General features: G+C 43.1%; 1 protein-coding gene across 1 annotated transcript in view; it reads left to right on the top strand.

Moving 5' to 3' along the window:
* Window positions 1-24,684, top strand: part of ADAM22 (ADAM metallopeptidase domain 22) — a 253,471-nt gene extending 228,787 nt beyond the window's left edge. Inside the window, 3 exon segments of the mRNA XM_044292767.1 lie at window positions 1,292-1,358; window positions 22,648-22,771; window positions 24,403-24,684. Coding sequence (XP_044148702.1) covers window positions 1,292-1,358; window positions 22,648-22,771; window positions 24,403-24,423 — 212 coding nt within the window. The 3' untranslated portion in view covers window positions 24,424-24,684.
* Window positions 24,685-27,749: the final 3,065 nt, after the last annotated feature.

Genomic DNA, 27,749 nt, shown 5'->3' with positions numbered 1-27,749 from the left:
GGACTGGGTATTGCGGATGTGCTAGCGGCCATCTAGCAACCCATGTCCTCAGCTCTATACACAAAATCCCGGTGACAGGTTCCCTTTAAACACATGAAAATCATAGTAGCTAGACAGCAAATCTAAAAGAAAAACTGTCAAAAAGAGAACTTTACCATAGACACCTGACTATATTTTCAGTTGGCATCTGATCTGCATTTTTGCGGATCAGATGCGGACCGATTCATTTCAGTGTGCTGCCCACATCAATTTATTCGTCCCACCGGCCCGCAAAAAATATAGAACATGTCCTATTCTTGTCTGTTTTGCGGTCAAGGATATAGGACATTTGTACACGAGTTTGCACACGGCCAGAATCTGTGTTTTGCGGATCTGCAATTTGCGGAACACAAAACAGATACAATTGTGTTCATGAGGCTTAATAGTTGATTCAGGAAACAGTTATTGACTTATGTAGCTTCGTACCCCTCCTGTTATAGTGGTATGGCCGCATCAAACTTCGTCTGTTCGAAAGTGACTATGACAACATGAGTCAAACTCCTGGATGATTTTGTTTTTCACATGTTGCTCAGTCTTTGGAACGTTAGTGCTGGTGACATCTCTGGATCTCCATGCCCAGAGTCCCATATACTGTAGAAAAACCAGGGTTTCTTCTCAAAGAGATTTGGGAGCTTTATATTCCTTTTCTAAGACCTATCAAAGCCTCCTCCGTAGTGTGTGGCCCTATTCTTGGAGTCAAAATTATGTAAACAGTGAGGAAACCCAACAGACCCCTTTATAAATCAGTAGGGTCCATCGGAAACCACGTGGACCCCATATCATCATGGCTTACATTACAAATTGAAGCTGCAAGGCAGAACAGAGCTTATTAGGCTCCTGGTGATTGGGAACACACGTTTCTACAGTCATCCACCCATCGGCTGACTAATGAACAAACGCACATTTGAAGGCTGATCACATCTTTTATGTTAATGGAAAAGTAATCGTTTGTTTCCAACACATCTCCCCATGTAGACTACTTAGGAGGAGGATTGATCCTAGTCACAACCATTGTAAATGAGCAGGGATCGACTTGTTAGAGCGATGGTTGGAGCTGAAATCGACCATTGTAAGAGCAGCCTTAGCGTATTTACACATGGGGATAATATGATTTGAGCCCCATAGGGTAACAGGCACCTCTGTAAGTGGTCACAGGGTATCTACAGTAAAAAGCTCTTCCTGTAAATCCTATGTCAATGTGTCTATCAATAGTTATCCCCACATAAAGGTTTGGTATTTTAATATCTTACAGGCAACATAAGCAGCAGCAGAAAAAAGCTAAGAGGAAAGAGATTCAGACCACGATCAAATTCCACTGAGTGAGTACAGCCGGTATTCTTCAAGCCCTGGAGACTGTAAAGGGCTTAAATGAACATCCACCCTTCAACACCTTTTTTGTTCATATTTTTATCTAAATTGCTCCAATATGCACTGCTGTTTCATTTCTTCATATATTCTGATAGCAGTTGAAGCTCAGTTCTTCTTGTAGAGAGGTCCAAATCCACTGCCTAGACTTAGAGTTAATGGCTATGGACACTTTCTCATCAAAGTTTTTTTTTTTTTCAAGGCTGCTTTCACACTTGCGGCAGCAGGTCCCCCCACCGGAACAGCCTGCCGGATCCGTGCTAGCGCGCCGTGCCCCTGGAAGTCTGGCCGCAGGACGGCAAACATGCCACGAGGCGGCCTGACACAAACTACAGCATGCTTCCGACGGTACAGTGGGCTAGCGTTAGCACAGATCCGGCAGGCTGTTCCCCTGCCGGAACAGCCTGCCGGGCCCAGCTGCCGCAAGTCTGAAAGTAGCCTAATTGAATTGAATCTATTATGTACTAAAACTCATATTTAAATTGGTTTTAAATGAAAAAAATTCTAATATTTGTCTTCTACACTCCTGATTGCCAATGGCCACCACTAGAGGGAGCTTAGGCGTTTACAGTTTATGCACTCTACTCAATAATAAAACAGTACGCAATGAGCTCCCCCAATTGGTGGCAGTAAGCTTCCAGAATCCTTTCATTTAACTTTAGGCAAAGAATCTAGAGGTTTGTATCATGGGTTCACATCGTGTTTTTGTCATCCATTTAACTTTATACCAAAAACGGATGCCTCAAACCGATGCCGTATAGTGGTATCCGTTCACCATAGAATTCCATTGTAAAAAAAAATAATAATAAAACATATATGTTAGCGTATACGTTTTCTTTACCAGATTATGCAGGATACAAAAATGTGGTGTGCTTTGCTTTTGTATCCTTTTTTTCAAATGTATACGTTAAACAAATGGCTAAAATGTGGTGTGAACCCTCAGATATATTAGTCAGTTAAGATCTGTTGTGAAATGAATAATCACAGAGTGTCGGACATAGAAACAACAAGGTGCTAACATGGACATTTACTTTAAGGCTTGGTTTGGAAACCTGTGACTATCTAGTCATTCCAGACCTACAAATCACATCATCTCTTGCCTGCACTGAGTAGCTGAGTCCTTCAACATTAATACTTGAAAAGCAGGTCGATCTCAGGAAAATAATTAGTTTCATTTCTTTTCATGCATGCCGTTCACTAGAATTCATCAATCACTGATGTTCCTTCCATGCAATGATAAGAGAAGCAAAGTTTACTCTCTCTACCATTATTATCTGTAGTGATTAACTCATGTGAGGCTACGCTGAAGAAGGCCGCAATTATGGAAATAATATGGGACCTTTCACCACTCCTGACATTCCTGTTTTATTAGCTTCATGCATTCCCCATGTGATAACTATTCTGGAGCATCTAGTCTTATGGCTCTATGCTGTGCCATTCCTGTATTATTTCTACTAGAAGTTATGAATGAATTGCTAGCAGTCTGCAGTAAGGGTACAGAGGGGAGGTGACCAGTTGGGGGCGTGTCCCTGCACAGTCTCACTCTATCCAATCAGTGCTGCCATTGTCAGACTGTGCAGGGACACGCCCCCAACTGGTAACACCCATCTATAAATTTATTGCTAGCAATTCAGTCATAACTTCCAGTAGAAATAATAAAGGAACGGCACAACATAGAGCCATGAGAATAGATGTTCCAGAATTGTTATCAGAGAGGGAATGCAAGTAGCTATTAGAACAGGCATGTCAGGAGTGGTGACGAGTCCTCTTTAATGCTGCACTAAGGATCACTTTAAAGGGGCTGGCCACCTTTTTGGGGTTTTAACAAACCTCTCTCCGCAGCAGACCTGCAAAGGGAAGCACACCTGCTCTCCGCTACGGGGTCTTCCTGGTTCCTTTCGCTCCCTGGACTCAGCTGCCTCTCTTGGATCCTCGCTGTCAATATCCGCTTTGATGCCACTGCAGCCAATCATTGGCCACAACGGTGACCTGCTCCCCTTTTGTCACTTGACACTTTGACATGATGCAAGGGGAGCGGGTCACCACTGCAGCCAGCACATGGCTGCAGTGGTGTCAAAGCGGATGTTGACAATGAGGGGCCAAGCAAGGCAGCAGAGGCCAAGAACCAGCGTCAGGGAGCAGGCAAGTATGCTTCCTTTTGCAGGTCTGCCCAAGAGGGGAGGTTTGCAAAAAAAACTCCCAAAAAGTGACCAAGCCCTGTAAAGTGAGTCTGTCATCATCAGCAGCTCTAATAGACCGAGCACATTGAGAAATGGGATGAATTAAACAATTGATTTAAAGTTCTGTGCCTCCATTGTGCCATAATAAAACATTTAGTAAATATGCAGATCAGTATTTCAGTGCACCACAGGCATTTCTGCTGACCTCCATGCAGGAAAGACCCCCTCTTTCAGCCTCGCAGTCACGCCCTCTAAATGTTGATACACAGGGCTCGGCGTTCGATATGTCATCTTGCCTGGGCCTGTCTTTTTGTGTAAGGCACATGCCGATGTATACTCACACGACACTTGGTTTATTAGACCTGCTGTTGATGACAGACTCCCTTTAAAGTAAATGTCCACCTTTGAACACAATTTCTTAAATGTGCCGATTCTTCTCCTAATATATCTTTATGGGGGCCAGAGCTCTGATTTTCTAATACAGAGCTCCAAGTACCTTCCATAGTGTAAAAACCTGCAATTCTGTCAACCTGCAGCTACCACTAGTGGGAGCTCTGGAGCTGACTGCATACTGTTATACATTGAACACAATAATAAGACATTATGCACTAAAGCTTCTAAACTACAGTCAGGATACTATCCTTTATATCTACAGCTATAGTATGTAGGGGATTTGGAGCTCTGTGTCATAAAAACTGTACTCTAACAGATATAACGATATAGTAAACAATTAATGACATAGTGGGACATTCACGTTAAAGCGCAGGCTCACACTTTATCAGTAGAGGCAATGCAATAAAAGAGCAGAGCTAGGCCAAGAATATCAAATTCCATGTAACTTTGCTGCAGCCTATTGGCAGACAGTCCACTGTACCATAGGCAGAATACAGGTTGCTTTTAGTGGCAGCCTTCATTGCGTTCACAGTTTCTTAGCTTCTTAGGTATCTGATCCCTCCTATTCATTCTTCCCTGTGAAAATGCTGAATGCTGGAAATTTGGATATTTTTAATTAGTTGGGACAGAGTGTTGCCCTTCCATGCTGATAAAATTGTACATGTCAATAGATTACCGTTCATGATGCTACATAGTTTATATATTTTATATAAATATGCTATTCTACTATGTGCATTACTCTGTATGAAGTGTTTCTTGAAGTATTGTCTAAATAGGATATAATTATACTAATCGAGATCCAGTGTTTTGAACCTCCGCTCCAAATCCCTTCCATAGACATGGATCTAATTATTAACACTCTGACTGCCACCACTAGAGGGAGCTCAGGAGCTTAATGAATACTGTTAAAGGGGTTGTTGTCCACCTTTCAGATATTGATGACCTGTTCTCATGATAGGGCATCTAAATGAATCTTGTGATGGCCTGACATCTGTTTGAAACATAACAGTGGATGGAGCCAGGAGCAGAAGGCTTCTTCCACTGTGTGATGGCCAAGCTGGTGCACTGCAGCTCATATGAACAGAAGACTATTTGAGGTCCTTGCCATGAGATTTTTAAGGAGCTTCCGCCTACCGCTAACACAATGCTGTGACTGCCAAGACTGGAGGGAGTTTAGGAGCTTAACCACCTACTGTTAATTCTGTATCAGAACAGCGGAGCCCCAAGCACTATAAAAAAAATAAAGAAATTAGCACAAAATATTGCACCTAAAAATGGTGTGCTGCTGATGGACATTTACTGTAAGAACAGATAATGGTGGAACACAAAATAAACAAGGACATGACCAGATACATGTGCCCATTTTGCTTCTGGTAAATGTTTAAAGAACAGGATCTGTTACTGCTCCTCTGTGAGTTAAATAGTCTAATTCAGTGTTTCTCAAACTTTGCACACCAATTCCCCCTAATAACAAGAAGTTTGAAATGTTTACCCCCCAAGGATGAGAACAGTGATAAATGTTAACCAAATAAGACTATTCTCACTCCGCTCATAGGCTCTTCTCTAAGCCTTTGACAGCAGTTCCTTCAGATTTGACAGAAGGAACAGCACAGCATGCAGAGCTAATCTTCCTGTCAAAATGACAGTCACCACATTCGGACCCATCATGGATGACTATTACTTTTTAAATTACATTCCGTGCTACCAAACATACAGGAGAATACAGCACCACATACCTATTACATCCAGTGATGTCTCCTCTTATATACGTGTTCTCTTTCCTCATCTTCTCCATTCGGACGAGACCGCCACAATGCCTTCTTTGAGCCATGTCTCTCTCTGCAGAGTTTGACACACAGGCGTCTTAGGTTCCTACGTTTTCATTTTCCTCCCCACCTTCTGAACACCCCTTGCTGCTGTCACAATAACGTGCCCACTGTGCTTCCCAATAATATACACTCAAATAGTCTCCCTGAAAATACTAGTACCACACAGACAATTGCCCTCTTCAGTAATTATTGGCACACAGTACCCTTAAAAAACTGTGCCCAGAAAATAGTGCCCCTGACACTAATAATGTAAACATCATTTCCCCCAAAATAATTGTGGTAAGCTGATACTGTGCCAGGGAACCTCCCAGACAGTAACAGCGCTCCCAAATATCCCACCAGTAGTAATACTTCTCTCCAAGAGTGCGCTTAGTTGTAATAGTGCCCCCATAATAATAATGTCCCCATTGTGCCCCAGAGGTAATAATGTCCTCATAGTGCCTGTACTAGTAATAATGTTCCCCATACTCCCTCAGTAGTAATAAAGCTCACCATAATGCCCCCAGTAGAAGTAAAGCCCACCATAATACCCCCAGTAGTAATATTGCACCTATAACTAATTAATATAAGTACTAATGCCTGCCACTAATGCCTGCCTGTAGTGGCGCAGTAATAATAATGCCAATGGCAGCATTCCCCAGTAGTAAATGTTCCTCCTTATAGTACCCCATTACTACTATAGTCCACCATAGTGCCTTCACAGTGTGTCCTGGTAGCAAATATGCACCCTTATAGTACCCACAGTGGTACTAATGCCTCCTAAAGTGCTACCCAGTAGTAATTACATCCAACATGGTGCCCACAGTAGTATTAAATCCCTTATTGTATGCCCCAGAAGTAATAATGCCCACCTATACTGATCCCAGTATCAATGAAGCCCCATATAGTGTCTCCAGTTGTATTAATGCCATAGTGTCCCCCAATAGTAATAAAGTCCCCATAATGTTATAAAAAATGTCCCCATAGTGCCCCCAACTTATAATTATGATACCCCAATAATGCTGCCTCAGTTATAATAATGCCCCTCCCACAGTTCCCCAGTAGTGCTGCCCCAGTTATAATAATGCCCCTCCCACAGTTCCCCAGTAGTGCTGCCCCAGTTATAATAATGCCCCTCCGACAGTTCCCCAGTAGTGCTGCCCCAGTTATAATAATGCCCCTCCCACAGTTCCCCAGTAGTGCTGCCCCAGTTATAATAATGCCCCTCCCACAGTTCCCCAATAATGCTGCCCCAGTTATAATAATGCCCCTCTCACAGTTCCCCAGTAGTGCTGCCCCAGTTATAATAATGCCCCTCCCACAGTTCCCCAGTAGTGCTGCCCCAGTTATAATCCCCTCCCACAGTTCCCCAGTAGTGCTGCCTCAGTTATAATAATGCCCCTCCCACAGTTCCCCAGTAGTGCTGCCCCAGTTATAATAATGCTCCCCCTCAGTGCCCCAGTAGTGCTGCCCCAGTTATAATAATGCTCCCCCTCAGTGCCCCAGTAGTGCTGCCCCAGTTATAATAATGCCCCTCCCACAGTTCCCCAGTAGTGCTGCCCCAGTTATAATAATGCCCCTCCCACAGTTCCCCAATAATGCTGCCCCAGTTATAATAATGCTCCCCCTCAGTGCCCCAGTAGTGCTGCCCCAGTTATAATAATGCCCCTCCCACAGTTCCCCAATAGTGCTGCCCCAGTTATAATAATGCTCCCCCTCAGTGCCCCAGTAGTGCTGCCCCAGTTATAATAATGCTCCCCCTCAGTTCCCCAGTAGTGCTGCCCCAGTTATAATAATGCTCCCCCTCAGTGCCCCAGTGGTTGCACATGAAAATAACAAACATAAATACTTACCTCCATGCTGCTGTCTGCGCTGTGGAGCAGGACACGAGCCTCTTCCAGCCAGGTTCAGGGGGGCTCACAGTAGCAGTAACCTGACAGTGGATTATCTATATAGCGGTTTTATCTCTCTGTGTTCACTGCTACAGAGGGACAATATTCTGCATTTAAAGGGAGTCTGTAACACTGCAAATTTACAAATAAAACCGTTCCTGGTGCTCTGCTACTTTACATGTTAACTGCAGGGCACCAGGAACAGTTAGTTTGTGAATTTGCGGCGACAGACCGCCCTTCATGTTCAATGGGAAGATAGTACTGTTGAAATGAAAAAGAAAAAGCCCAAAATTTCTTTTTAAATTATTTTTTTTATTATAAATATTTAGTTAAAATACCCCATTCTGATGGAAGTCTCCCTTTAATGGGTAAGACCCTGAATTACTAGGTACCGTAGTTACCTATAGGTGGCACTTGAGATGCAGTTTTCTTCCTTGTGGAGGAGAGCTAATTTGCATACCCAGGAGCATTGCCTGGAAGGCTGCCGACACCCGCTGGATATCCACAAGGAGGAAGGATTCCCAGATGCTTCTTATCTATAAATGTGTACAGAGCCCAGCTCCTCAATCTTTCCTGCTGAGGCCTCACCAAAGGTCATGACCAGTAGCAATTTTTGGTAAAATTATCTTAATTTATCCTAAACGTTATATCTTGAGAGGAACAATAAAATAAACGAAAAAGGAGTCAATTATGTCACAGTCTTTGCAGCATTTAATCTGCTCCCCAGCTGCCACCAACCAATAGGTGGCGCCTCCCAGTTTAAAAAAATCACTCGTAAAAAATCACTGGTATAGATTGTACGTATTCACATGTATCTGGGTCGAGCGTGTTTTCACAGTGCATGGAGATGCAGCAGTGTGCTCTATAATCTCAGGAGCCATGTAAGGGTGAGTAGGACCACCCTAGTTCAGATTATGGCTAATGGACATAATGGACAGTAATAGAGAATGATTTGCCTCGTAGTAAAGAGCGTCTTCCGGTTTCAGACCTTGACTGTGTATTTTATGGTTGTTACATGATGAATTTGTGGCAGTCAGAGGCTTGTCTAGCAATACTGACCAGTGGGGCTGTCAGCAGCTCAGTTTGCTGTAGGGTCGACTAGTTGAGGCCAGTCCTTTTCATAGATTGGGGATGTTAATATACTGTATATCCATTACCAGAATCGCTCACTTTACGAGTAGGTGGCAGCAGTAGGGAAACGTCATTTCCTACCACTGCCCATCAGCAGAATACATGCACCCTCCACTGATACAGCACCTGTATTCTGCTGGCAGTCATCATGGCTCCCACTAATACTGTATATTAAGGTATTGCTTACAGTACAACTACTAAATATATTTATTAGCTATATACACTTATATACTGTAAGCTACCTGATTTCCAATCACAAATGGTCCACCTTACCTTGATTTTACTGGATATTAGGTCTGGTTTACACATTCCAGCTGCTGCATGTGTCCGAGGCCCAAGAGCCATGTTTTTCTTATCCAAAGGTTATTCCCATCTGGACATTTATGGCATATCCTCTGTCCCCACTTGGACCCTGCCTCGTGCCAAATAAGGCTGCTCAGCTATATTCAGAACACCCATAGAAGTGAATCGAGAGAGCTGCACATCCTCTCCATTCACAGTGGAGCAACACAGGTTCCATTTACATAAATGTGTCCTTCTTGGTGCTGCTGGAGCCGGTCTCTGCACAGAATCAGTCTCCTTCTCCCTCTGGCAGCTTACAGCATTGTAGGTGCATCCATCATAAAGTGCGACGTTTTGGCAGTATAATCGACTTTATTAACTTCACACTTTATAATGGATGCACCATCTTAAATGAAATGGCATGTATTTTTCATTTAATCCATGCAATGTTGTAAACTGGCAGAGGGGGAGATGATACATTCATTCTTCTTGTGTTTTAATAAAAACAATTTTTTTATTTTCATCTTTTACATTTTCAAAATAACAAAAAAGGAAAAGGGCCCTAAGCAAAACTTTGGGCACCCTGCATGGTTAGTACCTAGTAGAACCCCCTTTGGCAAGTGTAACAGCTTGTAAATGCCTTTTGTAGCCAGTCTTTCGGATCTTGTTTGAGGGATTTTCATCCATTCTTCCTTGTAGGCGTCTTCCAGTTCTGTGAGACTCCTAGGTCATCTTGCATGCTCTGCTCTTTTGAGGTCTATCCATAGATTTTCAGTGATGTTCAGATCAGGGGACTGTGAGGATCATCGTAAAAGTCACGGGATAAAGAAGATATATACACTCACCTAAAGAATTATTAGGAACACCATACTAATACGGTGTTGGACCCCCTTTTGCCTTCAGAACTGCCTTAATTCTACGTGGCATTGATTCAACAAGGTGCTGATAGCATTCTTTAGAAATGTTGGCCCATATTGATAGGATAGCAACTTGCAGTTGATGGAGATTTGAGGGATGCACATCCAGGGCACGAAGCTCCCGTTCCACCACATCCCAAAGATGCTCTATTGGGTTGAGATCTGGTGACTGTGGGGGCCATTTTAGTACAGTGAACTCATTGTCATGTTCAAGAAACCAATTTGAAATGATTCGAGCTTTGTGACATGGTGAATTATCCTGCTGGAAGTAGCCATCAGAGGATGGGTACATGGTGGTCATGAAGGGATGGACATGGTCAGAAACAATGCTCAGGTAGCCCGTGGCATTTAAACGATAGCCAATTGGCACTAAGGGGCCTAAAGTGTGCCCAGAAAACATCCCCCACACCATTACACCACCACCACCAGCCTGCACAGTGGTAACAAGGCATGATGGATACATGTTCTCATTCTATTTATGCCAAATTCGGACTCTACCATTTGAATGTCTCAACAGAAATCAAGACTCATCAGACCAGGCAACATTTTTCCAGTCTTTAACAGTCCAATTTTGGTGAGCTTGTGCAAATTGTAGCCTCTTTTCCCTATTTGTAGTGGGGATGAGTGGTACCCGGTGGGGTCTTCTGCTGTTGTAGCCCACCTTTCTTTCCCATTCTGACATTCAGTTTGGAGTTCAGGAGATTGCCTTGACCAGGACCACAACCCTACATGCATTGAAGCAACTGCCATGTGATTGGTTGACTAGATAATCGCATTACTTAGAAATAGAACAGGTGTTCCTAATAATTCTTTAGGTGAGTGTATGTGTTTGCGTACCTACATGATAAAACCTTTCACGTGTGCCTTTTGTGATAGCTTATTGTGGATTCTAAGGTGTGTTTAGGGTCATTATCCCATTTGTAGAAGCCATACACTTTTCAACTTCAGCTTTATTACAGTTGGTGTTATGTTTGCTTCCAGAATTTTCAGAATTAAATTATTATTTTTTTTAACAATAGTTTGCCGGAATTTAATTGAATCCATTCTTCCCTCTACCTGTGAAATGTTTCCCTTGCCATCAGCTGCAACACCCCCCCCCCAAAAAAAGCATGATTGATCCACCCCATGCATAACGGTTGGAGAGGTGTTCTTTTCTTGAGATTCTGTGCCTTTTTTTCTCCAAACATGTACCACAACTCCTGAGTCTGCTAAATCTTCTCAAAGGTCTTTTGCAGTCAAGCGGGGGTTCTGATTTGCCTTTCTAGTAGTCCTACGAGCAGTTGTCTCTGAAATTTTTTTTGGTCTTCAAGATCTTCTCCTAATCTTTTCTGTTCCTGTTCACTGCCATTTCTTAATTACACTTTGAACTGAGGAAATGGCAACCTGGAAACGCTTTGCTATCTTCTTATAGCCTTCTCTTGCTTTGTAGGCATCAACCATTTTCATTTTCACAGTGTTAGGCAGCTGCTTAGACGAGCCTATGGCTGCAGTTTTTGGGATAAGGTTAGGGGAGTCTGGGTATTTATAAAGCTTTGAAATTTGCATCACCTGGCCTTTCATAATGATGAATGTGAACAAGCCTTAAAAGGGGTTTCCAAGATTTTAATACTTATGACCTATCCAGATCGTGGGGTCTGACACCAGAAACCCCTGCTGATCAGCTGTTTGAGAAGGCACCAGCGCTTCTGTGAGCATGCGGCCTTCTCCCAGATTACCAAGCACAGCGCCGTAAATTGTATAGGGGCTGTGCTTGGTATTGCAACTCAGCCTCATTCACTTCTATGGGGCTGAGCTGCACCTAGGTCATCATTGGCCTAAAAAAAGCTGAGAGAGCCTTGGCACTACTGCCAGCACCACTGCTTTCTCAAACAGCTAATCGCTCGGGGTTCCGGTGTCGGAGCCCGACTTATCAGATACTGATGACCTTTACAGTATTAAAATCTCTGAAAACCCCTTTAACCCTAATAGGCTATTTAAGGTCTGAGACCTCGGTCAAAGTTAGTGAAGTGCTCAAATCTCCTTTTAAGGTGCTCCTTTCCTTTTTTCACTCTAAAATTGTATAAAACCAAAATAATACACAGATATTGCTTAAAGGGACACTGTCACCTGGATTTTACTTACTGAGCTAATAACATAACCACCTTAGTCTCCACGATTTACCCAGCACCGCCCCGCTGCTAATTTATTCACTGCTCAGCACCAACGTAATGTGTGTGCAGCTGGCGCATGCGCAATGAGTTCTGTGAAGCCGATGATTCCTGATGTTATTAGCTCAGTAAGTAAAGTCCAGGTTACAGTGTCTCTTTAAAATGTTGCAAAGTGTTTTTCATCTTTAAAGGCTATGTACACCTTTGAGGGCAATTTTTTTTATTGCATTTTACTCATTTGGGGCTAAAAATCATTTTTTCAAATGGTCTTTATTAAAAAAATATTGAGCGGTTCTGTCATAAAGCGTTAACTGTTTTTCTAGCTGTGGGCATCTTACTTTCACTTTGTGCCAGTCATCTAATAACTCTTATCTCTAAGAAGTCATAAAGGCTTATTTAAGTCACATTCTTATCAGTTATATAAGGATTGAGATGAGTATTTATAAGGTCAGAGATAAGGAGGCTGTCAGCTCCCTGTCTGACGGAGCAGAGAGAAAATTCAGACCCTGCTACTAAAGCATCTCAGCTCTGTACAGAGAAAATAACTAAAACATTTTTTTCTAAAGACCAATTAAAAAAAATTATTTTAAGCTCATAAAGGTGTATCTAGCCTTTAACTTTATATCTTTTGGAGATCATTTCATCTTTAACTTGCTGAACTGTTTACAGTAACAGTAATTTTGACCAGTGGTGCCCAGACTCTTGCATGCCACTGTAGAAGCAAAAAGAAACAACAAAAAGTATACTTTATGCTAGAAACTCTGAAAATTACTTTAAAATGACTACTACCAGCATTGGTGGACTTTTTGATCTGAAAATTATGAATGAGGTATCCCCTTTAATGTGTACTCACTTGTATGTATCTTATTTCTTACAATTTAGTATTTATGCTGTATGAATTCTATATACTCTGTGTAGTACAGGACGTATACAGCTTATGTGCATTGTATTACCCAGACGGCAGTGACTCTTCTTATCTCCTGATTTCTCCTCGCACGCTGATCTGCCTATAGTCATTGCTTGCTTACCTCTCTCCTCCCTTTTGTTCCCATTCTCACTCTTCTTTCTGTGCTCATGTTGTATTTTCAGACTGTATTTTCTGCTTTCTCTGTTCTCCTTTTCCTCCTATCACTTTCTGCAGGTATTTTAACCCCTGGTACAAAAGACAACATTATGTAGCTATATGGGTAGAAGATGTGAATAAAAACAGAGAAGGACCGTATATTAGGTATTACGGAACGGAACGCTTTATTAAGTTCAGAGCGGTGTTGCGGTATATATCGCCATGGTGGAGCTTGGCATATATACATACCTGCATACAGTATACATGTACGGTTGTACTGCACATGTATGCATTTGTTTGTGTATGTATATATCTAGTAGTGTGAGTGTATATACCTTATTGTCTTAAAGGAGAAAACAATCCCCTTAAATAAAAATGTACCGGTATGTTGATCAGGGAGCAGTGGGTGTTTATTAAAGGATATGTCCGTCCAAACACATACTTAATAATAATTGGGTTGTATGAGATTATAAGAACATGGCTGCACCACATTGGTCCATAGGTTGTGTGTGTGGTACTGCTAGTCAGCCCTTTCCAAATGAATAAAACTGAGCTGCAGTACTGAACACCACCTAGGGTGGCGCTTGTTCCTGGAATACAGCAGCCATGTTCTTATAATGTTCTATAACCCATTTAATTTGATTAATAAGTAAAGCAAGAATCTCAAGTCAAGCTGGGACAAAGAGATGCCCCTGACCAATGGCCCAATATTATACCATGTTGAGATTTATTTCCCCACAAAACGTAGTTCGAAAAAAATATAAGCCACAAATTTATTTTTCAAAGTATTTTTTAGGTGTAACAAAAACAAATTTTTAAATACCCTGTTAGTGGAGTTTAAGTCGGTAGGGAAGAGTTCCTCATTGAGGACTCTCATCTATAAGTGCAGCTACAAAGAGCATCTCTACCTTTGGAGGACCCGACATTGCAATACTTCTTTTTCTCCTGTGGTGTTGCTGCAGGGTCATTAGACTAAACCTAATTACTGGGGTCCCAGCATTGGGACCCCCTGAGACCAGGTTATTGGTCCCAGGCTTTGTGACATAAATAGATTGTCCATAATTGAGAACCCCTTTTTTAGATTAGAATGTTAATTTCCATTTTTGTTTCCAACTGATAAATCCGAATTTCCGTCCACATCAATGTCCGTGAAGTTTCACTTTAATAAGTTTGGTTTGGCCCATCTGAGACTATGCTAGCATAATGCTAGGATATGGTACCTCTGGGACCTGCTCCTATCTAGAGAACGGGCCTGTGAAGTGATGAAGAGCACACAGCGCATGCTTGATGTGCTCTCCATACATCACTATGGGAGTTATAAAAATAGCTGAGCCAGCATGCTTGGAAGTCCAATATCGGGGAGTAGCGAGTGCACCTCGCAAGCGTTGCCACCTCTCCATACACCGCTACGGGGGTGCCAGAAATAGCCGAGCCAGCACTTTATTTTCGTAACGCCCATAGCAGTGAATGGAGGGAGGCGGCGCATGCACTGCATGCTACTATTCAGTTTGAGGGGTCCTGTTTTGGGAATAGGAGTGAGTCCCAGAACTATATGGCATTGGTAACATATCCTAGCAATCAGGGGCGGATTGGCCATAGACCCTACAGGGAAATTTCCCAGTGGGCCGATGGCCAGAGGGCCACACAAGCCCTCTTGATGGCCGCAAGACCAGGTACATAATGATCTGATGCTCAACTGCCACAGGTGCCCTCCTGAACTCAACTGTGATGCAGTTAAATACTGTGGTTGGGGCGGCAGTATTTTGTGCTGCCCAGTGGTATTTGGTTCTGCTGGGGCGGTATTCTGTGCTGCACTATGGTATTGCAGGCACCGCCTACTTCTGTTGTCCCTGCCTACTTGTTTTGTCCTGTCTTCTTTTAATTTAGACCCAGCTACAACATGGGGCCACTTTTAGTTTTTTTCCAGGGCCACTTTAAGTTCCCAATCAGCCCCTGCTAGCAATATGTCATCAATTTCCCAGATGGGAACACTCCTTTAATAGCAGCAGCTGGGCTGTGGATATTGATGTGGTAGGAGGTCTAGGTCTACACAGAATTCCTATTACAATGATCAATTATTAGGAACTGAGGTTGTCATAGGGACATTAAATCAGATGGGAAAAATGCAAGCATTTCCTAAAATGGTCTTATAATTGTAGCATGACCAACAGGACATAGAAACATATCCTGAGAGGAAGCCTAATAGGCGATTTCAGAAACCCCCGTCCTCAATATATTATCCAGTACCTCTGGGGATGGGTGTAATATGACTAAGTTTTTGGATGGACATCACCTTTAATGTACTTTTAGACATGCAATAAGTACATGGTGGACAACCATTTACGGCATATCCCTGGTGCCAGCCTACTTTGGGATTAGCCAGCACAATGCTCCTCATATGTGACTGGCAAGTCAGGTGGTCAGTGGTACATCAGACAAGGCAGAAATAACCACCACTACACATAACCAGTAACCAAAAATAATGTAAACCATACGTCCACGTCACACATAGATTTTCTTCTCGTTTAGGGATGTATTTTTCTTTCAGTAGATGACAATTCATTTGGCTAAGGAACCATGGGTGGAATTTATCAAACACAGTCAGGAGGAAAACTTGGAGGAGTTGCCCAAGACTAATAATCAGATTCCAGCTTTGACTTTGTAATTACAAAGCAGCGTCCTGATTGGCTGCTTTCGGCAAATCCTCCGCTCCTCCTTGATATGAGAAATCCCCCCCATACGTTTTCTTGCTTTTTTTTGTGGGTTTGGCTTTGTTATATAGATATAGTGCTCTTATCTATGTTGTGTCCCTGAAGCTATTGATAAAGGGTGTAGTGCATGCCACCCCGTCACCATTAATAGCTCTCAGAAGTCGATTATAATCCATGAGGCCGTAGACATCACACATTAATAGCATGTTCTTCTTGGAGAAACCATCATTCAGCTCGCTGCAATGTCTACTTCACTGGTTCAGAAGCATGGCATGAGATATGGTACTGAGTAGGACATCTATAAATCTTTACGCATTGGTTGTCTCCAACCTGTACATCTTCTCCTGGTGTGAAACTACATCTCCCAGGAAGCTTCAAAGGTTGGAGACCACTGCTCTATGTGGTTGTAGAAGTAGTTGGAAATTCTCCTTTGTTCTCAAATGCTCATATTATATGCAGTCTATTAGTACCATAGGTCAGCCTCAGGATGTTCTTGGGCTGTTGGTTGAACAACCAGTTGTCTAAACTGCCTGTCTGTGACCTAGCAGACTTTTCTTCAAAGGTTATGGCCATCTTGGAATCTGTGAGACAATATCTACTTGTTTGATAAATCCATGAGGGGGAACAGGATGATAGAGTGGTAAGGCCAGGTTCACATCACTGTTTCGCTTTCTGTTCTTCTGATCCATCATAAGAACAGAAAACCCCCAAAAAACTGGATCCTTTATTTCGAGCATCCGTTATGCTTATTTTGCATCTGTTTTAACCATTTCCTTCTTAGTTATTTTAGATAGAAGATAAAGTTCTTCGAGAAGGACTTTTTCTACTATCTAAAATAACGGATCTCAGATGCAAACGGCTAAAAGGGATGCCAAATGACAAAGGTATGCCAAACACATGCTCAAAAAAAGGATCCTTTTTTAATGTTTCCTGTTCTTCTGACGGATCAGAAGAACGGAAAACGAAACGGTGATGTGAACCTACCCTAATATGCCTTTTCCACGTGTGTATAGTACCTGTCGGCCCTCCTGACGTGTGTGTCTTAGGAAATGCACGTGTTCCCCATTAAGAATAACTATTCTGGAACACCTTTTCTTAGGAATCTACACTGAGCTGTTCCTCTGCTATTCCTCCTGGTAAGGTAATTAAATTGACAACTAGGTGTTACCATTCTCTGTCAATGGGGTGTGTCTGTACACATTCTGACACTGTCCAATCAGTACTGATAGTGTCAGACTATGTAGGGACATACCTTATGGATACCCTTGTAAGGCTTCGTTCACATCACCGTTTAGCCTTTCCGTTCTCCTGCTCTGTTTAGGAGCAGGAGAATGGAAAGGACGGAGAAGGCACAAAACCGAGCCGAACGTAGCCTGAGGACCCCATAGACTATAATGGGGTTCGTTATGTTTCTGCTCAGAAGATGATTTTGGAGAGGAGACAAAAGTTGTGCATGCAGGACTTCAAAATCATCTTCTGAGCGGAAACATAATGGACCCCATTTTAGTCTATGGGGTCCTAAGGGCTCAGTTATGTGTCAAAACGGAGCAGGAGAACGGAAAGGCTAAACGGTGATGTGAACGAAGCCTAATGCACAGTTGCCAACTTATTCATACATTTCCAGGAGGAATAGCAGAGAAATGGGACAATGCAAAGATACTCTAAAACTTCTATTACATGATGTATACAAATGTGTACTAAAAGAGGTCCTTTTCAAAGCTGCAAAGTGCAAAGCTGCATTGGGAAAGTCATTGCCATTTCACTTTTCTCGACCGGCATTATTAATCAGATTTTTATAAAACAAAATACATTGAAGTGATAGCTTACAGCGGGTTCGCATTTGCGTTATGGAATTCCGTTATAGATTCCCTTAGAGTTATAACGTAATATAATGGTATTTTAGGTCAGAATGCAAAACGGAAGACTTTAAGAGGCATTCCATTTTGCTCTGTCCTAATACATGTGTACGGGGACATATAACCAGGGGCGAATTGGCCGTAGAACTTAGTGGAAGTGGCCGGCCAGTGGAAGTTTTTGGGGATGTATTTCGTGCTGCTGATATTATTTTCTGATGCGCTGTGGTATTTGGCTCTGTTGGGCTGGTATGATGTGCCACAATATAGTATTGCTGGCCCTGCCTTCCATCAATTTGGACTCGACTACAAAACAGGGCCACTTTTAGTATTTTTTCCAGGGCCACTTTTAGTTCCCAGTCCGCCCCTGCACATAACAGGTCCGTTTTACATGACTAAAAAAAATAGTCCTGTCGACTAGCCTCTTAAAGGCTTCCGTTTTGCATTCCGTCCTAAAATTGCGTTATATTCCATTATAACTCTGTTATAACGGAATTCCATAACGCAATTGCGAACCCGCCCTTAGAGTGTTCCTGCCACTACAAAAACAAATCAAAATCCCTTTATTGCAGGCAGAAATGTTGTGTGTAACCTGCAAATATGGGTTCTTTTCCCTTCTCTCTCGTAGCAAATTCTCCACATGTCCTCTCTCCTTGCTTGCTGAGTGGACAGGCTCTTCCTGGTGTGATTTCAGACCATTCTGTGTGCTCTGGGCCAATCCGATCCCTCCCCTGGGGTGCAGCAAAGTGGTGCACCTATCATGGTGCCTTATTGAAAGCTGCATCTCCCTATCTCCTATATATTGTTTTACACTAGATGGATTTTTGGGTGACTGAGGAGGTTTCTGAACATTTACAAAGAGCCTGCAGGAGGGGGACTGCTGGCTGCTATAAGGTGAGAATGATACCCCTGATTCCCCTTGGTACGCTATAAAGTATGGTGTAACCCCTGGCAAAATCTTTTAGCTTCCTTTTCATCCAGTAGAAGACTACAGACCGTCTGTAGTTGGGATCCTTTTCACAGACTGTACATTGCCCAGGTTCATGCTGCTCAATTTATGTAGGACCTGGAGAATATTCGGGTCCACTTCTGGAGATTAAAAGGTTGTTTTTAGTGGCAGAGAGCAGTGAGCTGTGTGAAATTGATACAGTGTCTTGTTCTCTACCACTTCTTAAAAAAAATCTCAGACAACCCCTCTGAATTGTATATTTTTTTTAAAGAGACATTCTTTAAAGGGGTTGTCCACTTTTGTTACATTGATGACCTATCCTCAGGATTGACAGGGGCCCGACTAAAGCCCCCACCCGCAGAACAGCTGTTCGTATGCACGCTGTGTTCTCTTCTTTGTTAAAGAGGTTGTCTGGGCTTCTAATATTGATGGCCTCTCCTCAGGATAGGTCATTAGTATCAGATTGGCGGGGGTCCGACACATGGCACCCCTGCCCATCAGCTGTATGAGGACGTGCCGTCTCCCTTCTGTCTTCCCGGATAGGTCATCAATAGAAAAATCCAGGACAACCCCTTTAACTGCTCGCCCTCGACATTGCAGCAGCTATCACTGTAATTACAGCTCCATCGTCCCATTGAAGTGAATGGGGACGGCAGAGCTGTAATGACACCTGCTCGCCACTGCAATGTCGGCTATAGTGCGGTCGTTCGGCTGAACATAATAGGAGTATATTTTCCTGCATTTTTGCTGAAATCTGCAATGCAGATATGAACCTAGCCTAAGATGTGCACCACCTGTATGAGCCAACACAATTGGATTGTACACAGGAATGTTTCCATTCACTGAAAGCAGGCAGAGAACCTGCAAATGATGATAAATTGAAACATGTAATAGTTTTCTGGGGGTTAAATCATGGGGTTGATTCATTGATGCGGATCACTAAGGCTGACCTCAAACTTTTACATTTATGTTTTGTTCTTTGGGTGTAAAAGAGGCAAAGAAATGTAACACAGCCCAAAACGAGCCTGCATCAAGACCTAAAGATCAATCACAATGGTGTAGCTTCAGTCTCCTGGGCCCCAATGCAAAATCTGCTATGACCCCCTCCCCCCCCATCATGTGCCATTTATAACACTGGTGTTGTCTTGGCATTAGGTCCCCTTTAGAACTACTACCTCTACCCCCCCCCCCTCCCCCAATGCATTGAAAAATGGCCTTCACAGAAAATCTGGCCTAGATACAGGGTGGTCTTTGGGGGAGGTTTCACTTTACATTATGCCTATGGACAGGTCATGGCTCTTCAGTGGGGTAGGTATGTAAATCAAAATGTAAATCATGCCCTCGAAGGTGGCTCAAAAAATCACTGTTCTAGGGATGGTCAAGAAGGCCAGTCTATAGTGGTGATTAAAGTAAATTGAAAATCCAGTCTGGTCTAGACTAGAGGTGGTCTTCTGAAATAAATGATGGTCATATTGAAATGATGATCATAGTTCCAAGAAACGAAGAAGAATTTTTTAAAAACGTTCACCAGAACTCATGATGGAGACCTCTTGGTTATTGTCCACGTCTTTAGACAGTGTGAGACGTGTTACAAGCTGAAGGAGGCGGCTTTTTGTTTAGCAATGTTTGTAATGTTCTTGCAGATAAAACCAGGTGGTCAATGATGATGGCACATGAGAGACCGGACGATGTGGAGGACACTACTGCAGTTTTTTCATGGATCTCCGAATAGAGATAACAGCCACTAGTAGTTACCCGCATTTCCCACACATCCATTGCTGCTTCCTTCATGACCATGCTGTTGCACTGCTGTGCCCTGCCCTGTGCTAGATTTATATATTAAAGGGGTTATCCCATGATTAATGTAATTAAATGAAAATCACACATCATATAGTCCATAACAATCTCTTTCTAACAAAGCTAGAACCAGCCCTGTACCTCACATGGATCCAGATATCTCCCTATTTATTGCTCCAATTGTTCTGCTAGGTTTCGGGCTAGTAGCTCAGGTGGAGTGCCCTTTCTCAGCAGGTGTGTCCTTTCTGGTGAAGCTCTCTCCTTGTAACTGCCACAGCTTCTACCGGAAAATATGTCTGGTGACAGTTGAAAATTTTTATTTGAACACGTGCGACCACCTCAATGAGGTGGGCGGAGAAATAAGGAAAAGAACAAACAGCAGGTGGCGCTATACATATACATTTTATTCAATAACTCTGCGGCAATACTAAGTGTTTAACTACATGCAATTACAGTAGTATTCAGATCCAGGTTCTGGTTTGAAAAATATTTTTCGTACGGATGACCCCTTAAAACCGATTATGTGAGACTTATAGCCATACTTCCCTTCGCATTTTTTCATAGGAATGGACCTGAAAGTGGGTGAGGATTATTAAAATTTGGCAAAAAAATTGTGTTTTTATGTTTTGCTGGTGGAGATCAGAGTGGAGCTTAACATGTCCAGAAATGGGGACTGAAATATTGTGATGTACACTTGCCGTATTTGTAGCAAAAGGCGGGTGACATGGGCACTGTGGAATCAGTTGCCTCACTTCTGGCCTAAAGACTGGTTTTCTTCACCTGTACCACACTTTTTACCATAGACATAGTCATGTTCACAGGCGTCTGGTTGACAAATAAACTAGAATCCAGAGAACGACAACATAATTGCCAACGTTTCAGGTGGTTAACACTTTTACCAGAAGACATCCTGTTTAATAGGGCATCTGTCAGCAGATTTGTACCTATGACACCGGCTGACCGGTTACATGTGCACTTGGCAGCTGAAGGCATCTGTGTTCGTCCCGGGTTCATATGTGCCCGCATGGCTGAGAAAAATGATGTTTTAATATATGCAAATGAGCCTCTAGGAGCAACGGGGGCGTTACTGTTACACCTAGATGCTCTGCTTTCTTTGCAACTGCTGCGTCCTCTGCACTTCTGATTTACAGCGCCAGGTAGTGTAAACGTCATCACATCTGGTCCTGACAATCAAAGTGCAGAAGTTGCAGAGAGAGCAGAGCTTCTAGGTGTAATGGCAACGCCCCTGTTGCTCCTAAAGGCTCATTTGCATATATTAAAACATAATTTTTCTCAGCAATGCGGGCACATATGAACATGGGATCAACACAGATGTCTTCAGCTGCCAAGTGCACATGTAACAGGTCAGCCGGTTCCATAGGTACAAATCTACTGACAGATGCCCTTTAATGATCAAATCATAGGCCTATTGTATTGCCTGAGCCAAGATAAGCAGCTTTCACACTGACGATTGCAGACAATTGGCATAAAGCAGAGTGAGTGGTCAAGCTTACCTAGGATACAGACGATCTCTGCTTACAGACTCCTTTCATTCTGATGTCATTCCTACCGCTCATGCTGTACAAGAACGGCCAGCCTCTGTATTCTCACCAGCAGATATCACTGACTATCAGATATTTTTCCCTGCATTTTATCTTGACTCTGAGGTCGGAAGCGACATTGCAGAAGGTCCTCACATTACTGTTCTGCATGGTCTAACATCCACCTCTGCCGCATCCATGATACCACCAGAAAAACATCATACGCAGGAGGAATGGTGCACAGGAAAAAAAGATATCGTAACCATTAACAGCCAATCAGAGGCTTACAGTACTTTTTAGATTTGTCATAAAATCTAACGACATCATCATTTCCTGTACATTTCTGAGAGATTATGGGATTTTTCACGTTCAGATGACTCCATTATACTGCTGGGTGTAGGAATTAAGTATTAAATCTGCTGGAAAAGAAGCCAAAAACAAGAAAATAGGGCCAGAAAATGAATAGAACAAAAGTAGCATGGAGGAAATAGAAGTCATCTGAAGGGTGGAATCCCTATAAATGTCGCCCCGTAACATTCTCCTGTAACGTCACTGCTTATTATGTGCTTCCTCTAACAGAACACTGTCACCTGCCAAGTCTCCATCCTCATCTACAGGATCCATTGCTTCTAGCCGAAAATACCCGTACCCATTGCCCCCGCTTCCCGATGAGGAGAAGAAGCCAAGCAGACAGAGCGCACGGGTAGGAAACTACAATATACTCCGGCCACGTATTATTCTAGCTCAGCTCCATTCTCTTGAAGCACCTCAGCCCCTTCATTCAGCTTATTGTCGGTGCTGCCAAGAGTCAGATCCTCACCCAACCTAAGAACAGGCCATCAGTATTACAGTCCTGGAGAAGCTATGGATTGCTTTAAAGGCTATGTACACCTTAGGTGGCAATTTATTTTATTATTGCATTCTACTCGTTTGAGCTAAAAATCTTTATTTCATTTAGTCTTTATTTAAAATGTTGAACCCTTGTCTCTATACAGCCTTGAGATTCTCTAGTAGCAGGCTCTGAATTTTCTCTCTTCTCTGTCAGACAGGGAGCTGACGGCTCCTTATCTCTGACCTCATAAATACTTATTATAATTCAGTTCTTATCGTACTGATAAGAATGTTGCTTAAATAAGTGTTTGACCTTTTAGTGATTTAGAGATGAGGTTTATTAGATCAGTGTTTCCCAACCAGTGTGCCTCCAGCTGTTGCAAAACTACAACTCCCAGTATGCCTGGACAGCCTTTGGGCTGTGCGGGAATGCTGGGAGTTGTAGTTTTGCAACAGCTGGAGGCACACTGGTTGGGAAACATTGTATTAGATGACCAAAATGAAAGTAGGATTTACACAGCTAGACAGTTTACTCTTTGTGACAGAACAGCTCAATATTTTTAATAAAGTCCAATTGAAAAAAATCTGTTTAAGCCCAAAATGAGTAAAATGCAATCATAAAAAAAATATGCACTTGAAGATGTACATAGCCTTTTAAAAAGAACACGTCTATTTTACTAAAACAAGCATGACAGGAGAGGTGACAGGTCCCCTTCAAGTACACTTTACACACACTCTATGGAGGATAGCTATTAGCATTTTTCTGTGCAGTAGTGCCTGAAGGCTACCTACCATCCTGAAGAAGTCATGCTGGATTTACACTGCCAGATGTAGCAGGCAGTTATCGGGACTGTTCCTTCCACATACTTGTCTGCTCGTCAGTGGAGTTGAAGAGCTGCATTTCAATGCAGCAATTGCCTTCACTGTATGGGGATGAAGGATCGCCACTGCCGTCACTTGTCCCCATACAGGCTCATTATTTTGGAAGAACAGATCGCTGTTCACAAAGGACAATCTGCTGCCCAGAAACGACTATGTAATGTCCTGCACGAAACATCATTTCACCCGGTTAACAAGCGTTTTGCTGGTTTATCAGGTGATCGGCGGCACATTTACACAGGCCGATTATCGGGAATGAGCGGTCATACTCACGTTGGTTCCCAGTAATTGGGCCGTGAATTGCGCGGTGTAAACCCACCTTTAATGTTTGTCTAGGCCGGGGTCAGCAACCTTTGGCACTCCAGCTGTTGTGCAACTACAATTCCCAGCATGCTCCATTCATTTCTACGAGAGTTCTGAGAAGAGAAGAGCACGTATGCATGCTGGGAGTTGTAGTTTCACACCAGCTGGAGTGCCCGAGGTTGCCTACCCCTGGTCTAGGCTTTATTGTTAAATGGGTAGATGTGATGTACTGCCATGACTGGTGGGGTGGAGGAGTCTGATCGCCATAGCTCCTCTATTAGTCATAGCCGTCGGTGACTTTTGATCTTTTTTTTTTTACAGCTGTGGGAAACGTCCATCTAGATGAAGAAAGTTTCTTCGTAGTGGATTGTAAAGGGTTAACACAGTACCTGCACTCATTCATCAACCAATACTGAAGGACCATTCTTGTTTACAGAGACCTTTGCCTTTATGAAGAGGCTCTCGCTACCAATTATACTTTCCCATTCCCGAGGATCGAAGAAAGACTGAATCTTAATTACGTCAATGGGGGTGGAGGTGGTTTATGCATGATTGATATCATTTTTTGATGCCAGGTATAAATTCTCGTATTTGCAGAACAGAGGACAGAGGTCTAAATTGATTAGCGCATTAACCATCCATTGTTCACCACCAGAGTCTACGAAAACCATTGTTAGTTTCCATGCACGACGCCCCTAGTGGTCACTTCTGTTCGATGCATGCACATATAAAACTTGCCACTTGCTATAGATACATTGTTCTGTAAGCATGGAACCATAGAGGATAATCAAGCTTTTTTTTTTTTTTTTTTTAAGCCAAAATTTTGCCTAAATTACATTTATAGTCACACATTTTGTACATATGTACATTTTAAATTGTAAAAAAAAAAAATATATATTAGGTATAGTGCATTATTTTGAGAAACGCTTTACAGAGACGTGAGCACACTGTTAGTTTTACACGAGGACAGTAACACAATGCAAGAAATAGAGCACTGATATTGTAGACAGGACGTGGCAACTAGTGCCTCTCCAACTGCGGTGGGACCTGCGCTCTTCAGAAAGTCCAGGCCCGTGATATAATCAATACCCCGCCACCTCCCTCCACAGCAGATGGAGAGACGCTGATTGCCTGCCTGTAGACACAGGACGACGATGTAGATAAAATAGAGATTTCGTATGTAAGCGAGAGAAATGGCATCGAAAACACGAACATTTGTGCCATATATATTTTGGGAGGAAATCCTAAATTCAGAGATTATATGTCTAATTCTGCAGGATGTTTTAGTAGCAGGTTATGATGGGAATGTATGACCTTCTATGATGGTTGTTCTTTGGCATGACAAGATACCTCCAGTAACTGACGATATCATACACGTCACTCCGTTTTATAAAGCAGAACACGTTGTGGACTCTCGGATTAATTTACTGTAAAATCATCACATACATAAACTGAGTGTCCGGTTCTGGCCCTCCAGGTAACAAGACCCTCCGGAAGGCCATGACGTGGATATCCCTACTATAACCAGTGCTGTGCCTTTCTGATGCATCGATGGAAACTTGCAGAAGCTCATCATAGACACAGCTTATTTAATAATATGGTGCTTCAGAAATACAATCCAGAGCAGTGTGGACATCAGATTACGGGCAAAGATTAGAGGGGTCCTAGACTATAAAGAAGAGGTGCCCGGAAACTGGGGCAGGGGGAAACTCTCATATAAAGCTTGCCTTAGATCAGCCTACTTATCCACTTTCGAAAATCAATTAATGGGGCAATCCTACTACAAGCAAGGGGTGCACCACCAATGAGGCCAGGTGAGGCAAGAGGGGGGCAGCAGAAGGGCCATGGGCAATGAGTGCTTTCATTGTGGCAAAGGGGTTAGGTTAATAAATTGGCATGGGGGTGGCACAGTTTAAATTTTTGCCTCAGGCAGCAGAAAGGCTAGGTGCACCCCTGACTACAAGCCATAGTGAAACAGTCTTGATTAAAAAGTCCTTCAGGACCTATACAGTCCCAAGTCTCCACGGTAACAGACAAACCCACTGTAGTCGGATCCTGAAGTCACACACGCTTTCATCTGTACATTACTAAATTATTAAAAGGGGTTATCCGACCCCTGAAAGGGCCTCAATATACCCGGGCCCCTCACACAATGTACATACCTTGCTCCCCGGCGCCCACCGCTGCATCTCCCTTTTCACATGGATGAAAACATTCGGCGTCAGGAGGGGACGAGCCTCCCTAGTATTGTGGGTGTCGCTAGGGAGGCTAGTCCCAGTAACCACCTGCCATTGGTTGCCGCCCCAACGCCAGATGTTTTCATCTGCGTGAAAGGGAGATGCAGCAGCGGCCGTGCGGGCTTCAGATGTGACGCGGGTGTCGGAGAGCGAGGCAAGTACATTGTGTGTGAGGGGCCCAGGCATATGGGGGGGCATTTCAGGAATCGGATAACCCCTTTAAGGTTAGCAGGTTGTAGAGAAAGTAGGATTCAAACTACACAGGGAGTGTAGTCCGTTACAATGGAGACACAGAGATCTGCATAGGAGCTGTAGATGCAAAATCGTAGGACATTTAAAATCTAGACAATTTGCAAAGTTGGTTCATCCTTTGAGCTGTACTTGTGCAACAGCTGGAGAACCAGAGGTTGGAGACTTTCAGTAGTGTAGGATTCCCTTTAGTGTCCATTCACACGTCCGTGGTGTATTGCAGATCCGCAATACACCTAGCCGGCACCCCCCATAGAACTGCCTCTTCTCGTCTTCAATTGCAGACAAGAATAGGACATGTTCAGAAGATCGGGCCGCACTCCGGAAATGCAGATGCAGAGAGCACATAGTGTGATCTCCGCATCTATTACTGCCCCATTGAGAATGAATGGGTTTGCACCTATTCCTGATATTGCGGAACGGATGCGGACCCATTTGCGGATGTGTGAATGGACCCTTAGGCTACGTGCACATGAACCCATGTATTTTACAGTCTGCAAAATACGGATACTGGCCCCGTGCATCCTGCACTTTCATCTGTCCCCATTATAGAAATGGCAATTCTTTTCTGCAAAACAGACAAGAGGACAAGCTCTAGAATTTGCAAGACGGCTGCACAGATGCAGACAACACATGGATGATATCCGTGTGCTGTATGCAGTTTTTGCAGCCCCATAGAAATGAACGGGTCCGCATGCGACCCAGACCATAAATATAGTCGTGCATGACGCCTTGCAACAGGATACAACTCATCTTTCTCCCGGCTATCAAAATGTGGCAAGTATTAGTGTAGTTAATCGTAGACTATAGGGGAACATTTAAAGCGGCTACACCATGCAAAACCCCCTACCCATCAGAAGCACGGGGGTCCTGAGGCCCTTAGGGTACCATTCCACAGTGCATCTGGCTGCGTGCGGCAGCCAATGATCACACAAATTTACACCAAAACCGTGCAGCCATTGACTGCTCAAGCGGACATGGTTTGATCATATGCGGCCTCCTGCACAGGAGTAGGTTGAATTTTTTTATTTTTTTTTGCGTAAGCGCAGTGAGAAGTTTGAATGGAGCAGTGGTCACAAATGTACAATGTCTATGGGGCTGACCGATGAGTGCATCAGATGTTTTAACACAGCAGTGAAATAACTTTTTCAGAATCGTAGTCTTTTTTTTTTGAAGGTTGTA

The sequence above is a fragment of the Bufo gargarizans genome, chromosome 5 (genome assembly GCF_014858855.1).
Source record: "Bufo gargarizans isolate SCDJY-AF-19 chromosome 5, ASM1485885v1, whole genome shotgun sequence".
Taxonomy (NCBI): Eukaryota; Metazoa; Chordata; class Amphibia; order Anura; family Bufonidae; genus Bufo; species Bufo gargarizans.
The sequence above is the reverse complement of the archived record's forward strand: the minus strand, read 5'-3'. Positions and strand labels throughout refer to the sequence as shown.